The following is a 16386-nucleotide window of genomic DNA, read 5'->3' as shown; positions in this document are numbered from 1 at the left end:
TATAGTGGGACTGTGGCAGATTTAAGTCGGAACCTATATATTAGAGCATCTCTAGTGGTCGGCGAGCGGGCGGCCCGCCGATTTTGGCGCTCGCTGAACTATTGCAGCCGGCGAGCGCCAAATCGGCGAGAATTTCGGCGAGGCTACGCCGATTCCCGGGCGCTCGCCGATTCTCTCGCCGATCGGCTCGCCGCTATTGCAGCCTCCCGATCGGCTCGACCCGTTGTCCACCGCCGAGCAGTGATTGACTGGGATCACGTAGCTGCACATCAGCGGCTATACAAAGACTACTTCGCACCGGAGCCGCGGTTTAACGCCAACCTTTTCAGGCGGCGTTTTAGGATGAGCAGGGCCCTGTTTATGCGTATTGTCGACGCTTTGGAGCGTCGATATCTGTGTTTCCGCTTCAGGCACGATGCGGCTGGCAGACCCGGCCACACACCTATTCAAAAGTGCACTGCGGCAATCAGGCAGCTGGCCTACGGAGCCTTCGGAGGCGCGGCAGACATGTGGGACGAGTACCTCCACATCGGCGAGACGACTGCCCTTAAATGTATGAAGTATTTTTGTCAGGGCGTGGTTGAAATATTCGGTGAGCAGTACCTTCGAAGCCCAACCCCCGAAGACTGCCAGGAGCTGATGCAGATGCACGGGGAGAAGCATGGGTTCCCGGGTATGTTAGGCAGCATAGATTGTATGCATTGGGAGTGGAAGAACTGCCCTACTACCTAGAAAAGGTTCTATACGACCGGCTACAAGGGAAAGAATCCCACGATGATCCTCGAGGCCGTAGCTGATTACCGGCTGTGGATTTGGCATGCGTATTTTGGGGTAGCCGGTTCGAACAACGACCTCAACGTCCCCAACTCGTCGCCCCTTTTCAACGAGCAATGACAGGGCGTCGGTCCGACCATCAGTTTTGTCGCCAACGACAACCAACATGATATGGGCTACTACTTGGCGGATGGGATATACCGTAGGTGGCCCGTCTTTGTGAAGACGATCCGATGCGCATCAAATGAGAGGAAGGCCTACTTTGCGGCACGACAGGAGTCGGCGTGCAAGGACGTGGAGCGCGCATTTGGTGTGCTCCAGTCTCGATGGGCGGCAGTTAGGGGTCCAACGCGTTTGTGGCATGTCGACTGCATTGCTGATATAATGTACGCCTGTATTATCATGCACAACATGATTGTCGAAGATGAAGGTGTACAACTGACTAGTTGGGGCAACGACGATAATGAAGCCGGTCCAAGCCACGGCGCGGCCGCCCCCAACGTACGAAGTGGGGTACCTCACGATGAAGCCGACCGCCTCCAGGCACATGCCGACATGCGCCAAGTGAATGCTCATATTCGACTCAAAAAGGATTTAATTGAAGAGTTGTGGGCGCGGAGGACTGCATGACGATAGTTTTTTTTTAAATTATGTAATTTTGTTAAATTATGTAATTTTTTTTATTATGTAATTTTGTTAAATTATGTACCTTTTTTTAATTTAAATGAAATTATCGAATTTTCCCGTATATGTGGCATGAATTTAATTCCGTATTTTATGTGATTGTTAATTATTTTTTTTTAGTGCTGATGATGTGGCAAGGCTGTGGCTGGGCTATTGCTTGTTCAGCTAATGTGGCAGGAGGAATTTAGTACTGCTGATGTGGCATGGCTGGGCTATGGCTGAGCTATTGCTTGTCCGCTGACTACTATGGATGCTCTTATGAGTGGTGTATATGTGTCTAGCAGTGTGAATACGTAATATCCCAGCTGGAAGTGGGGCCCACTAAATTTCCATGTGTCAATGTATTAGTGGTAGGACACAAGTCCATGGAATTTTTTCTCATTGAATTTGGTTCAGGTGGGGCCCATCTCATTTCGAGCTTAACATTTTTCAAGTCTATAAAAGCAGAGGAGGGAGATGCAAGTTTCAAAATCCCACATTTACTGCAACAAAACAACAATACAACCACATCATACAAAATATACACTGTGTGCAAAATTTCTCCCTCATTCTTTATGACTCCTGCTACACAGGGTATCTGAAAGAGAGAAAGAAAAAGATAAAATCAAAGGAAGGCCAAGTTGATGCCTGCCATATTTTTCCTGGTTTAAAGATTGAAATTTTTGTTCCATTTCGTCCAAAGGGAAGAATATAGGAAGAACAAAAGTGGGGTGTTGAGAAAAAAGGGACATTTTTTAGTTAAGTTTCAAATTTGTGAAGGGCATTATGAGTTTAAAGATTGCATTTTTATTTGGTGTGTTGGTTTTGCTGAGCTCTTGTGGCAAAGCTTCTGTTTCATATGATCATAAGGCCATTTCCATTAATGGGCAGAGAAAGATTCTCATCTCTGGCTCCATTCACTATCCAAGGAGCACACCTGAGGTGTATTTTCTTTTGAATTTCTTCACTTTCTCTCTCTCTCTCACACTCACACACTTAGTTTAAAATTGTATTAACCTTTTTTATTGGGAAGTGTAGATGTGGCCGGATCTTATTCGGAAGGCTAAAGAAGGTGGCTTGGATGTAATTGAGACTTATGTTTTCTGGAATGGGCATGAGCCTGAGCCAGGAAAGGTAAATTTTGTCTTTCCATCTATTTGGAAAGTTTATTAGTTGAGTATTGGTTTCAATTATGTTTGCTTTTTTTAGTATTATTTTGGAGGAAGATATGATTTGGTGAAGTTTATCAAGCTGGTGCAACAAGCAGGCCTTTATGTTAATCTCAGAATTGGACCCTATGCCTGTGCTGAATGGAACTTTGGGTAAAAATGCAATTGCAATTTCACAGACTCTTTTTCTTCTTTTATAAGCAGAATACTGTATTTATTGTTTATATGTTTTGGTTCAACTTCAGTGGCTTTCCAGTTTGGCTAAAGTATGTCAAAGGCATAAGTTTCAGAACTGACAATGGGCCTTTTAAGGTTTGTATACCAAATATTTTGACATGTGAACTTTTGCTGTTGTTATGATGAAGTGATTAATTTATTCTTGTGTGATTTGTGTTCCCATCTTGAAAGGCTGCAATGCAAAAGTTCACTACCAAGATTGTTAATATGATGAAGGCTGAGAGGCTGTATCAAACTCAAGGCGGTCCGATTATACTGTCGCAGGTTGTCCAGCTGCTCTGTTCTACTTTTCTATTTTCTTGTTTTTTTGCATCAGTTTATTCACAGTACTCAGAAAGTTGAAAGATTTGTTTTTTATGTTGCTGTGATAGATTGAAAATGAGTACGGACCAATGGAGTATGAGCTCGGTGCACCTGGCCGTGCTTACGCACAGTGGGCAGCCAAAATGGCGGTGGGTCTTGGCACTGGTGTTCCGTGGATCATGTGCAAGCAAGACGATGCCCCCGACCCTGTTGTAAGCATTTGACCTTTATTTGACATAATTTAACTAGTTACTGACATCTCAATATTACCTTTGAATAAACTATTATGCATGAATATTCTGTGTTTGTTCTATTGGACTTAGATATTCTATAATAGTTTTATTTCATAGATATTACCTGAATCTGGATTTGATGTTTCCTTTCGACATGCAGATCAATACGTGTAATGGTTTCTATTGTGACTATTTCTCTCCAAATAAGGCATATACGCCCAAAATATGGACTGAAGCATGGACTGGATGGTAGGTTTCGAGCTAGTCTTGTGATGAGATGTTACAATCTTACGAAATTTCATTAAGCTCAAACTATCACTATTTTTGTAGTCACTCAAATAATTTTTTGGTGACATTTTTTGTACAGGTTTACTGAATTTGGCGGTGCAGTTCCATACCGACCAGCTGAAGATTTGGCGTATTCTGTTGCAAGATTTATTCAGAAAGGGGGCTCCCTCATTAACTATTATATGGTAAATCGACCGCAGAAGGAATTTGCTAGTTAATTGCAATAAATCATGGATATAGCTATATATATCTTACGATTTTCGATTTTTTCAGTATCATGGAGGAACGAACTTTGGCAGGACAGCCGGTGGTCCATTTATTGCAACCAGTTACGACTATGATGCACCTCTTGATGAGTACGGTATGCATTCAAAATCAGATCCACCCTTTTATTTATTTTTTTGAGTGAATATTTATTTTAATGGTGCATGCAGCCATGCCTGATGTCTCCTAATATTCTACTGACAGTGACCATCTAAATTTGAAATTAATAAAGTGGGAGTTGACTAAACCAGTACTTAAATATTACTCCTGCATCTTTCTTACTGCCAATTCTGTTTAGTACCCTGCTATAATTAGACTGTGATTTTTCTAACAAATATCTCTGATATATACGACAAAAATATTGGATTTTGTTTTTCATCCGTGATGACAAAGTAACGTAAGTAACCTTATACAGAGATGTGGATGTCTTGTTTGAAACTTATGGCCAAAAGTTGATTAGGACGTGTATCCATACAATATTCGTTTCCCTCAAGTTAGCCGGTTATATCTGCTTCATATCCAAAAACCCCTGTCTCCTAGATTTTGTCTATCGATAGATGTTGGATTTTTCAATGACTTTTGCTGTAAGTATCATGTAAACTGCTGTGCTTCGTTTGACATGCCATATTTCCAAAAATGATGCTCGAAGCTAAAATTATGTATCATTTTTGTGTAGGGCTGCTGAGGCAGCCGAAATGGGGTCATCTAAGAGATTTGCATAGGGCAATTAAACTCTGTGAGCCAGCTCTGATTTCTGGGGATCCGACTGTCATGTCACTCGGACACAACCAAGAGGTTTGAATCGTTTGGTGTTGTTTTCCTTTCTTTCCCTAACTGAAATCTTGATGGTAAATCCTGACACGAACATCCATTATTTTTATGCAGGCTCATGTTTTCAGGTCGAAAAATGGAGCTTGTGCAGCTTTTCTTGCAAACTACGACCAACATTCATATGCAACTGTCTCCCTCTGGAATAGGCATTACAACTTGCCTCCTTGGTCCATCAGCATCCTTCCCGACTGCAAGAACACTGTTTACAACACGGCAAGGGTAAGGGAAAAAGATCATTTGCATGTTTATTCGCATTATGGTTTAAAGTTGTTTTAATAATAGTACTGTTTTGAATTTGCCACATCAAGATTGGTGCTCAAAGTGCACAAATGAAGATGACCCCTATCAACAGAGGATTTAACTGGCAATCATATATTGAAGATACAGCCTCATCTTATGATGAGAGGTCGTTTACACTGGTTGGATTAAGGGAGCAGATCAATACAACCTGGGATAAATCTGATTATCTGTGGTATACTACAGAGTAAGTGCACATGTAGCTTTTGTTGAAATGGAGTTTGATTTCTTTCTTAAGTTCTTGTACTTAACTTTCCTTGCTCGTTGCTAATAACCAGTGTGAGGGTCGATTCTCATGAAGGGTTTCTGAAAGGCGGCAAGTGGCCTGTTCTTACTGTCAATTCTGCAGGCCATGCCTTGCATGTATTCATCAATGGTCAATTATCAGGCAAGTTATCCAACTTGCAATAAACTCAGACATTCTTTATCTATTGAAATTTTGGTTGATTTTAGCTCTAAGCCTAAAAGGATAAACACTGGATTCTTTCATTAGAATAGACACCACCCACAAGCCAAAACAACAGGCGTGGGGCTTGCCAAGCTAGAGTGATAATTATGAATACATATTTACTCGCCACATATTTGTAATTTCTTGCAGGAACTACCTATGGAAGTCAAGATAGGCCTAAGCTAACTTTCAGTAAAGGTGTGAATCTAAGAGCAGGTGTTAACAAAATCTCTCTGCTGAGCATTGCGGTTGGGCTCCCGGTTCGTCTCCTTTCCCTTTCTCAACTACATCCAAACGTCACATGCCATGCCATCTTTATGATAAACATGCACTATGATATATTTTTGAAGAAAATTGGTTTTTGGATTATATCTTTCAATGTTTTTCTCAGAACGTGGGGCCTCATTTCGAGACGTGGAATGCTGGTGTCCTAGGCCCTGTTTCACTAACTGGCCTTAACGGAGGGAGAAGAGACTTGACATGGCAGAAATGGACTTACAAGGTGAGATTTTTATCATTTCAACACCCTCTTTTCATCATTTACTTCTTTCCCCCCCTCATTTCCAACATGGTTTTGGTGGACAGGTTGGTCTGAAGGGGGAATCTCTAAGTCTTAATTCGCTCAGTGGAATCTCGAATGTTGAGTGGGTTGAAGGTTCCTACGTTGCACAAAGGCAGCCGTTAACATGGTACAAGGTGAGTACATTTTGCTTAGAGAATTTTTGTGCTTTACTCAGGTTCATCTAAGAATGATTGGTTGTTGACAGACGACTTTCAATGCTCCGGGAGGAAACGAGCCGTTGGCTTTAGATTTGAACACGATGAGTAAAGGTCAGATATGGATCAATGGTGAGAGCATCGGGCGCTACTGGAATCAATACAAAGCATCCGGCAGCTGTGGTGAATGCAACTATGCCGGTTGGTTCAATCAAAAGAAATGCCTAAGAAACTGCGGTGAAGCTTCTCAAAGATGGTAATTTAAAAATCATGTTTCATAAAATTTTCTTGACCGATGGCGATCATGCATTATAGGATCCGGCATCTGCTTGTTTTTCTATTTTTAGATTTTTCGATCAAACCAGGATTCCTAACTCTATCTTACAGGTACCATGTTCCTCGCTCCTGGCTTCGCCCAACTGGCAATCTTCTCGTTGTCTTTGAGGAATGGGGAGGTAATCCAAGCGGCATCACTCTAACAAAACGAGAAGTAGCAAGTGTATGCTCGGACATATACGAGTGGCAGCCAACCCTAGTGAACTATCAGCTACAAGCATCAGGAAAAGTGGACAAACCATTGAGGCCAAAAGCTCACCTCTCTTGTGATGCAGGGCAGAAGATCTCATCCATCAAATTTGCTAGCTTTGGAACGCCTCAGGGCTCCTGTGGCAACTTCCGACAGGGAAGCTGCCATGCATTCCATTCCTACGACGTTTTTGAGAAGGTACACTTACATCTCCTTCTGTCACTACCACTAGAACTTGTTGAGATGTTTATTGAACTAATTTTCGACTTCTCGTTACCCTAACCGGGCTTTGCAGTACTGCATCGGCCAAACTTCTTGCACGGTGCCCGTGACACCCCAGATCTTTGGAGGTGACCCATGTCCAAGTGTGATGAAAAAGCTCTCTGTGGAGGTCGTCTGCAGTTGAAGGTTTATGAGACACGTGGTGCAGGTTGTCGTCGTGCTTTAGATATGAATATTTTCTTGGGGGCTTTGGTGAGTGAAGTTGTGCATACATACAACACACTGTCAAGTCCAGAGCCTCTGAAGATCTTCTAGGTCATCCTTTGTATGTATATAGCTTTACTTTGATTTTCTGCAAATGTGATCACGGAGATGGGAATGGAGTGCGCGTCGAGACGACAAAGTGAGTCCGTGCGCACGTTCATCTCTTCTTGTTTAGACCAAGATGCAAGCTATTTTGCTTCGCAAGATTTGGAGATTTGTATGTTTCGATGTGAATTGGAGCAATTATTCATTGCTTCACTTCTCTATAAAATATTTTATGCAAGATGCAACTTAGTTGATAAAATGCTCTCTTGTAGCTTTGAATTAGAACTATTACAAACAAATCTTGACTAAATTTCATATTTTATTTGGGCAATTTGCAGTTCCTAGAAGTAAAGTATATTACATTCAAAATTACAGAAGTAAAAGTCACATTTTGTAAAATATAACATAATTCCACTTCACTCAATCTTAACGGATGAATAGATCATCCTGACAAACCATAAGCAGGCATAGAAGCCGACTGAGCCAGTCACCACGAGGACAGCACACAGCACGATAAATATATACCCTGCGTACCAAATCCCACATACCCGGATTATGATCTCCCACTTCGTGAACAGGAAGAAAACTGAGTATACAAAAAGGTAGAATGCAGGGGAGCCACCATTCAAGAAAGCTCTCCACCACCAATTGTAGTCTTCACTGCACAACTGCAGATAGCAGAAGACCACTGCTATCTCAGCGCACAATATCATCAAGACAACAAAGATTGCTAAGAGGAAGCCGAACATGAAACACAACTGGTTCATCAATAGGTACGTCTGGATGAATCGAGCCTCAATGAGAACCGATACAAACGGAAGAATGCCTGCCATTAGTATAGAAAAGATAGGTCTGAGGTACCATCGCTGTTTAGGAATCTTTCTTGGGATCTTACATGTTTCCACCAGAGCTTCAATGGAAGTCTTTCTGTTACCAAAATAGCCACCAAGAAACACTAATGGACCTGAAACTCCAAACCACAGGATCGAAAGTGCAAGCACTGTTCCAAAGGGTATGCCCGAAGATAACATTTCACCCCAAATGAGAGTTCTCACTGCAAAGAACACTGAGAGAACAATACCGGGGAGGAGGAGCGCTGTTTTCAAGCCACTCCTCTTCCAGTCTGTGGTCTTGAACATTTTTTGGAGACGGGCAGAGGAATAGCCACCAAAGAAGCTCATGAGAAGCCATAGCAAAACCATGGCAGTCATGAGCCATCCATGGTTGAAATAGGAGAAGCAGCCTAGCAACGCAAAGATCATTGTTGCTAGCGTCGTCCCAAGCATCTGAAGTCCGGATCCTGCACAAGCACAAACCACTTCCAAATTCAAAGGAGGTCTGAAAACATCTCCATGGAGCAGCTTCCACCCCATTTCTTCATGAGCTTCGTCTTTGCTTTCCAGTTGATCATAGCTTGCAATGCCCTTGCGCAGAGTCCGTATCATGATCGTTGCCACCGTGCCACAGAAGAAGAGCATGATCAACAAGGAGTTGGCAATTGAGAACCAGTGGATTTGTCCATCATTGATCAAGAGGTAGGCATCCCACCTTGATGCCCACTCGATCTCACTCTCCTGCACTAGAGATTTGTTGTAGGATGATCCATATGGAAGAAATGAAACTATTCCAAAAACGATAGAAAAGAAAGGGAGATACCTTGTAGACAACATCATATGAAAATATGATATCTGCGCCTGCATAAACTTCCTGTAGAGAAACACCACCCTCTTCAAACAAATATCTGGTGCTGTTGTTGCATGTCGACACATTCAATCTATTAGTATAATCCCACTGGACCTCGTGCTTAATGCTGAAGGAAAAAAGCAATGCATCAAATCCAGAAGGGATGAAATAATAACACTCTTTGAACAAATCCAACAACACAAAGAGGTAACCTGTTAGGAGTAACTTCAAACCCCACAATTCTAGCAGAATTAGCTTCTTCACCTCTATGATACATCACTTTGAAACTTAAGTGATTAGTGATATAATATGAATACACTTCATCAGTCTGCAAAAGAAGGTACACTCATACACACATTTGGCAGTTGGATGATAGCACAAATACATGAATTTTCAAGAAAAGCAACAAAGATACTAACCCCTGCGTATAATGCCTTGAATCCAACTTCAAAACCATGCTGGTAGACAGTTGATCGACTTCCATCTAGACTTTTCCTACGTACAACTACAGGAAGGTCGTCTAGAATCCTGCATAAACATTTGTTCACAGTGGTTTTAATTCACACCAAATATTTATAGCACATAACAAAAAGGCAACATAGATTGGTTCCTACATATATGCTCGGTAATCGTCATCAATTTTTTCCTTAAAATCCTTCGCATCTTGAGCACTTAGGACAATTCTGCAAGTCACTGTGCAGGATTGCTCCTCTCTCATATGGAACTAAATAAATTCCCAAGCTCCATTCAGAAAATATTGACAACAATGCAATAAAAGGGAAAATAAGGAAGGGAAGTAGTGATAGATAGTAACTGTATAAACAGAAGTACGGTCACCACGAAGAACTTGTCCAAAGTTTTGAGCAGCATCTCTGATTGTCGGCGGCCTGCAGTTTTTCAAGTAGTAATAGTCATATGGAAGTAGTGTCTTTGCAGAGAACAGCTTGTTCACTTTCACTTGAAGTTCATCACCCTGTTAAGAATGCACATACTTTACAATGGAAAAAGTTAACACAAAAGTTGCATAAAGATAAATAATTAACTTCATTAATCAAAAACAAATAGAAGAAAAAATCAGTGACAAAACAGCCATTTATTTATTAGCTGATCAAAAGGTATGAGATCATTGCATCTTCAAAATATCATTGCCCTTTCTTTTCTAGTTTCCTTTAGTTTATTATGGTTGGTATAAATAGCAAAATGAATATCTGGAACCTTCAAGGAAAAAAACTCTTTGCGTTGTATTCAATTAGTTATCATGGATTTTTTGTTTTGTATACTAAACTGCCAACTAAAAGCACAATTGAGCTAACATAACAGACTTTTCAAAATTGTAGGTGAAATCATACATATAAAAGGAAAGTGCTGCCCATACCAATTCCAACAATCAATCAATAAACTGATGTAAATCAATCGAATCGACATTTGACAAAAGAAAGACCAAAGAAGCTAGTCTCCGTAAAATTGTGATAGAAAGAGGCGATACTCTTCGAAAATCGCGAGGCGCAACGGCGGAGGTAGCAGTTGTGATGAGCAGAAGAAAGAAGAAGATGAATGACGTAATCCGAGGCATTTGTTCCATTAGTCCACCTCCGTCTACTTCTCCGTTTTGCTGTGAGAGATATGGCAGGCGTAGCAGGAGCTATAAGCATCCACTATAGGCGGATGCTTTCAATCGCCCCGCCCCTTTTTTTTCCACAGCCCCACTTTTTTGTCCATAGCCCCAATTTTTTCCTCCACTGCCTCAATATAGACGGACACTTCCAATAGCCCCAAAATTTTATAACCAATTTTTATTTTAATTTTTTCATTTCGTTTTTAAATCAGCTGAATTGAAATATTTACAAAACGAGGTAATTGAGACCGAATATTCGTTCTATTGGCAAAAGGTAAAATTATACAACGAATGTAAAAAAAATACAAATAAAAAACGCCGCCACCGTCTAATCGGTGGCGTCGTCCGATTCCTCTTCCTCATCTCTGTCGCCTTCTCCATCGCCTTCAACGTCGCCCTCGTTGCTGCCGGCATCCGCTGCCCCAGGACCCTCATCAGCCAAGCGCAGACGGCGCTGGATCCGACGTATGAGGTCGGAGTATATATTCTTGATGTACGGGTCGGTTGCCGTCTCGTATTTGCTGCAGGCATCATTCAATTCGTGCGCCAGCTGCACATATACGGTATCCTTCAAGACCGCGCTGGCAAAAGGGGCCCTTGAAGGCGGTATAGACGCGGGCTGCGGGGCGCGCGATCCAGAAGCCGCGACGATCGACGGGAGGAACCGCCGGCTTCTCTAGCGCGTCTGATAGAGGCACGTTGTCCCGGAGGGCGGGTGCGCCTAGAGTGTGTAGCGGAGGGCTCTGTGGCTTGCTCTTCGTTCAGGTCGAACGATTGCGACCACTCTCCGCATGGAGCAGGTTCTTTCACGTCAGCCTCGCTGCGGAGGGCTCTCCGCATAGAGTGTGTAGCGGAGGGCTCTGTGGCTCCATCGAAAGTTCTTTCACGTCAGCCTCGCTGCGGCCACCCTCCGCATGGAGCAGGTTGTTCTGGTATATGCCTGCGAACCGCCGGGTCGCCGGTAGAATCCTAGACCACTTCTTGCGGAGCTGTTCCCCGTCACGCGGGGGGGGGGGGGGGGGGAGTCGCGTGGTTTGAGCTCATTGTACGCCTGCACGACGCTCTTCCAAAAGCTAAACTCGGTCTGATCGGTGCCCAATATGGGGTCTGATGTGGCGGCATCCCACGCCCTCGCCACAGCAACGAACTCCGCTTTGGTGTAGCGGATGGGCTTTTGTTTTCCGACTTGAACTGAGCCGCTTTGCGAACCGCCACCGGAGCCGACGCCGCTGCCCGATCCGCCGGCTCCGCTGACATTGCCCGATCCTCCACCGCCACCGTCACCGCCACCGCGTTGGGACCCTCCGACTCTCGTCATAACGGGCGTATCCGGTACACCGGAACTGAGCAGATCCATCATCGTATCCAGTGCGTCTTGATCTGCATCGGTGAAAGGAGATTGACTGGATTGGAAAGGGGTCTCCGGACGGGGATGGTTAAGCGAGTCGAGGTTGGGTCTGTAATCTCCAAACGCCGAACGGCTCAGATTCCTCGCCAAAGGTTGGGTGGGAGAAGACCTCCAAGGCTGAGATGGTGGCGGAGTTGGACTCGATGCCCATGCCGGGGAGGTTGATTCCAACTCCATGGCTGAGACGGAAAGCCGTCATATCCTGACGGTACGTCACCGTATCCCGACGGTACGCCGCCATATCCCGACGGCTGGGAAGGATTGCCACCATATCCCGATTCGTGCGAGCCGGGGGATTCGTCGTCTCCACCGTGCATTTTTTTAGAGTGAAAGTGTAGATAGTGATGTGTGAAAATGAAGTGTGTGAAAGTGTGTAAAAATGGATGGTGGAAGATGAGTATTTATATATGTAATTTTTGAAAAAATTAAAAAAAAAAATAAATCAAAGGGGACGGACGTGCATAGCCCGTCGCCCCACTATAGACCGCCCCACCCATCGCCCCATTTCGCCCCGCCGCCCCCACCATCGCCCCGCGATCGCCCCGTAGGAGGCGATGCCTCTACCACCCCACCCTCGCCCCATTTTTCTTGTCCGCCCCGGGGCGGACGTCCGCTACACTATAGACCGCCCCACCCTCGCCCCAAATTTTCGTCCGCCCCATTCTCTCCTACAGTGGATGCTTTAAGTCAACTTTGAGCACTGGAGTCGTTATTTTTTACTCCCTCCGTCCCGGACTACTCGCACATTTCCTTTTTGGCACGGAGATTAAGGAATGAGTGTATAACAAAGTCAACAATTGCGGCTGTAGGTGATAATTTTTACTAAAAATGGAAAGAGTGCAAATAACTTGGGACACCCAGAAAGGAAATAAGTGCAAGTAGTCCGGGACGGAGGGAGTACTATTTTTTTAAAACTTTCGTCAATGTATTTTATATTTTTGCATAATAATGCCTGTAAATTATTTAAGGTTTTTTAACCTTAGGATTTACAAGTATTTCATTTTAAATTAGAAATTGGGATACAACAAAACAATAAAAGAGCTGATGTGTACAACCCGACGACGAAGCGCAACTCAGTTGGTAAGACGCTTTCATGTCTAACCAATAACTCGGGAGTTCGAGTCATCAAGGGATAGATAGAGAACCATTGTTGGAACAAATTATATTAGGATGATCCATATGATATGGAAGAAATGAAACGATTCCAAGAATCAAGAAAAGAAAGGGAGATACCTTGTAGACAACATCATATGAAAATATGATATCTGCGCCTGCATAAACTTCCTGTAGAGAAACACCGCCCTCTTCAAACATGTATCTGGTGCTGTTGTTGCTTGTCGACACGTTCAATCTATTAGTATAATCCCACTGGATCTCGTGCTTAATGCTGAGGGAAAAAAGCAATACATCAAATCCTGAGGGAATGAAATAATAACACTCTTTGAACAAATCCAACAACACAAAGAGGTAACCTTTTAGGAGTAACTTCAAACCCCACAATTCTAGCAGAATTAGCTTCTTCATCTCTATGATACATCACTTTGAAACTTAAGTGATAAGTAATATAATATGAATACACTTCATCAGTCTGCAAAAGAAGGTACACTCATACACACATTTGGCAGTTGCATGATATGACGAATACATGAGTCTTCAAGAAAAGCAACAAAGATACTAACCCTGCGTAGAATGCCTTGAATCCAACTTCAAAACCCTGCTGATAGACAGTTGATCGACTTCCATCTAGATTTTGCCTACGTACAACTACAGGAAGGTCGTGTAGAATCCTGCATAAACATTTGTTCGCTGTGGTTTTAGTTCACACCAAATATTTATAGCACATAACAAAAAGGCAACATAGATTGGTTCCTACATGTATGCTCTGTACTCGTCATCAATTTTTTGCTTAAAATCCTTCGTGTCTTGAGCACTTAGGACAATTCTGCAAGTCACTGTGCAGGATTGCTCCCCTCTCAAATGGAACTAAATAAATTCCCAAGCTCCAGTCAGAAAATATTGACAACAATGCAATAAAAAGAGAAAATAAGGAAAGGAAGTAGTGCTAGATAGTAACTGTATAAACAGAAGTACGGTTGAGGTGTAATTTTAGGTCTTTTTAAATCAGAATAGATGTGCACTCAAGTTCACAAAATTATTCCTAATATTACCACTTCACTGCAAGAGTACAACTTCGTGTGTAGTAATTTAAGGTGTCGATCCACATGGAAGGTAAGTTCGTTTAACTCCAAATAAAAAAAATAGAAAAAATGAAGGTTTTTGTTTTAAGTTTGTTTTCTGAAATAATGAAAAATAAAGTTTAATTCAAATTAACACAAGTGAGACAATTGTTACTCCAAACACTTGCTGACAAGACACGGATTTATCCTATGCATTCAATTCTATCTCATACATTCGGGACAATTTAAAATAAATAAACATGCAAGCACTAAACATGCTAAACATCAACTAGTCAAAGAATAGCTAAACACTTACTCTTTAAACCAAATTCAATAATCCTAAGAACCCTACGGAAGCGCGAGATTCAAAGTAAAATTGCAATTAAGATCAAAATCCATTATCAAGCTGTCATCTAAACAATTCCAATTGATAATTCATTACCACCACAATCCATCTCAATTCAAGCTAAAGAGGCATTAAATCAAAACTATAGAATTATCACTAAAGATGCACCTAAAGTAATAAATTCATTCAATTAAATAAGTAGTAATAACGAACATGAGATAAAAACGAGCATAGAATAAATCACGAAATCAAAATGTCATACTACGTGTTTGGAGTAACACAAGATTCTTAGCCTAACATAATTAAACCAAAAACAATGATAAATGGAGATAAAACCCTAGAAATCATGGAGTAAATTTGGAGTAGATGATAGCAGGAATTTTCTCCTTTCTTCCTCCAGAATCTCTCCACTCAATTGTTCAATGGACTATGTATTTCTCTCTGCAGTTTTCTCTCTTAAAATCGGCGTCCCCATTCAAAAGTGGCTGCTCCCCTCTTTTATATTTTTGATTTCCTCCTTTCCAAGTAAAAGTCACGCCTCCTTTCCTCAAAACCCTCAACAACTTTATTCTTTAATTAATTGGTGGGCCCACATGTATAACTTGTACTTCCTCCGTCCCGCACTACTCGCACTTATTTCCTTTTTGGGCGTCCCAAGTTACTTGCACTCTTTCCATTTTTAGTAAAAAATTTCACCTACAGCCGTCATTTTTTACTTTCCTATACACTCATTCCTTAATCTCCGAGCCGAAAAGAAAATGAGCGAGTAGCCCGGGACGGAGGGAGTACATGCAAAACAAATAAAACTCAAATCATACTTTGTACAACACGTCAATTTACATATATCAACTTATAAAAAATAATAAAAAAAAACTTATAAAAAATAATAAAACTTTAATGATTAATTGATATAGGATTTAATATAAAAATTAGGAGAAATCTTGGAATAAAATTAACATTATTTGATTTACATCAAATACCCCCAAACTTAGAGCATCCACAACCGTGCTCTTGCCAGCGGCACGGCTGTGGGTCCGGCCTCACTTTTTCTGTCTGCTCTCTGGCAAGAGCACAACACCCACAGTTGTGCTCTTCCGCAAGGACGAGCACAATTAATTTAAAATTCAATTAAACAAAAACATTTCAATAATACTAAAATTCATTAAAAAACCTAAATAATATTACAAATGACAAATAAAATAAAAATGACATAATTAAAATCCTAAAAATTAAAAATTACATAATTAAAATACTAAAAATTAAAAAAACCATTGGTCGGCAAAGTAGTCGGCAACGAGCCTTTCGTGGGCTCCCTCCCGGTCACGATGGATGTAGCGGCGATTTGATCTGGTTCGTTGAGGAGGAGGAGCGGGGGTATTCGCCGCGACGTATGCTTCGTAAGCGGCACGATGTTGTTCGTAGTATTCTTGTTCTTCGCGCTCCGCTTCCGCCATAATATGGGTGAAATCCATTTGAGGTTTTGAGTGAGGGATGAATGTGTTGATAGTTTGTATGAAAATTATGAATGAGAGATGAATGAGAGATGATTTGATGTGATAAATGGATGATGAATGTGTGTATTTATAGATGATTTTAAGGGGAAAAAAAATTAAAAAAATTCAAAAAAATTCAGAAAAAATGGGAAAAAACGGCCATATTTTTGGGATTTGGAAATTTTTTTTTATTTTTTTATCATTTTATATAATTAAAAATCGAATTTTAAAATAAAATAATAATAATAATTCAAAGGCAACGGCTATGTCGTTGCGCAATCGTAAGCCGCCACGTCGCCTGCTCGCTGGCACGGCGCGAGCACAGCGGCGGCGGTATGCGTCCTCGCCGCTGGCACGGACGGACGCGGGGCCGCCGTCCACCG

At 42.0% G+C, this 16386-nt stretch overlaps 2 protein-coding genes across 7 annotated transcripts; one reads left to right on the top strand and one right to left on the bottom strand.

Moving 5' to 3' along the window:
• Positions 1-1941: 1941 nt before the first annotated feature.
• LOC121779842 (beta-galactosidase-like) lies at positions 1942-7540 on the top strand. Of its 2 annotated transcripts, XM_042177293.1 has the most exons (19): positions 1942-2379; positions 2476-2571; positions 2647-2759; positions 2852-2918; positions 3015-3107; positions 3215-3358; positions 3540-3628; positions 3747-3852; positions 3941-4028; positions 4608-4726; positions 4817-4981; positions 5071-5246; positions 5338-5447; positions 5658-5767; positions 5899-6009; positions 6093-6203; positions 6275-6480; positions 6612-6948; positions 7046-7540. In XM_042177293.1, exons 1-19 carry the CDS (start codon positions 2224-2226, stop codon positions 7154-7156), a joined length of 2508 nt encoding a protein of 835 aa, XP_042033227.1. In that variant the 5' UTR covers positions 1942-2223; the 3' UTR covers positions 7157-7540. The 2 variants fall into 2 exon arrangements, with proteins under 2 accessions (XP_042033227.1, XP_042033228.1); XM_042177294.1 differs by lacking the exon at positions 1942-2379 and having other exon boundaries at positions 2705-2759.
• A 42-nt stretch (positions 7541-7582) lies between these two features.
• On the bottom strand, positions 7583-15174 carry LOC121779843 (transmembrane 9 superfamily member 7-like). Of its 5 annotated transcripts, XM_042177295.1 has the most exons (10): positions 13861-15174; positions 13667-13774; positions 13460-13575; positions 13221-13374; positions 9779-9937; positions 9579-9688; positions 9384-9492; positions 9177-9292; positions 8938-9091; positions 7583-8855 (listed from the first exon to the last, which is right to left on the bottom strand). In XM_042177295.1, exons 3-10 carry the CDS (start codon positions 13522-13524, stop codon positions 7698-7700), a joined length of 2025 nt encoding a protein of 674 aa, XP_042033229.1. In that variant the 5' UTR covers positions 13525-13575; positions 13667-13774; positions 13861-15174; the 3' UTR covers positions 7583-7697. The 5 variants fall into 5 exon arrangements, with proteins under 5 accessions (XP_042033229.1, XP_042033233.1, XP_042033230.1 ...); XM_042177299.1 differs by lacking the exons at positions 13460-13575; positions 13667-13774; positions 13861-15174 and having other exon boundaries at positions 9779-9955; positions 13221-13356; XM_042177296.1 differs by lacking the exons at positions 13221-13374; positions 13460-13575; positions 13667-13774; positions 13861-15174 and adding an exon at positions 10451-10645.
• Between the last annotated feature and the right edge of the window lie 1212 nt (positions 15175-16386).

The sequence above is a fragment of the Salvia splendens genome, chromosome 19 (assembly GCF_004379255.2).
Source record: "Salvia splendens isolate huo1 chromosome 19, SspV2, whole genome shotgun sequence".
NCBI classification, from domain to species: Eukaryota; Viridiplantae; Streptophyta; class Magnoliopsida; order Lamiales; family Lamiaceae; genus Salvia; species Salvia splendens.
The sequence above is the reverse complement of the archived record's forward strand: the minus strand, read 5'-3'. Positions and strand labels throughout refer to the sequence as shown.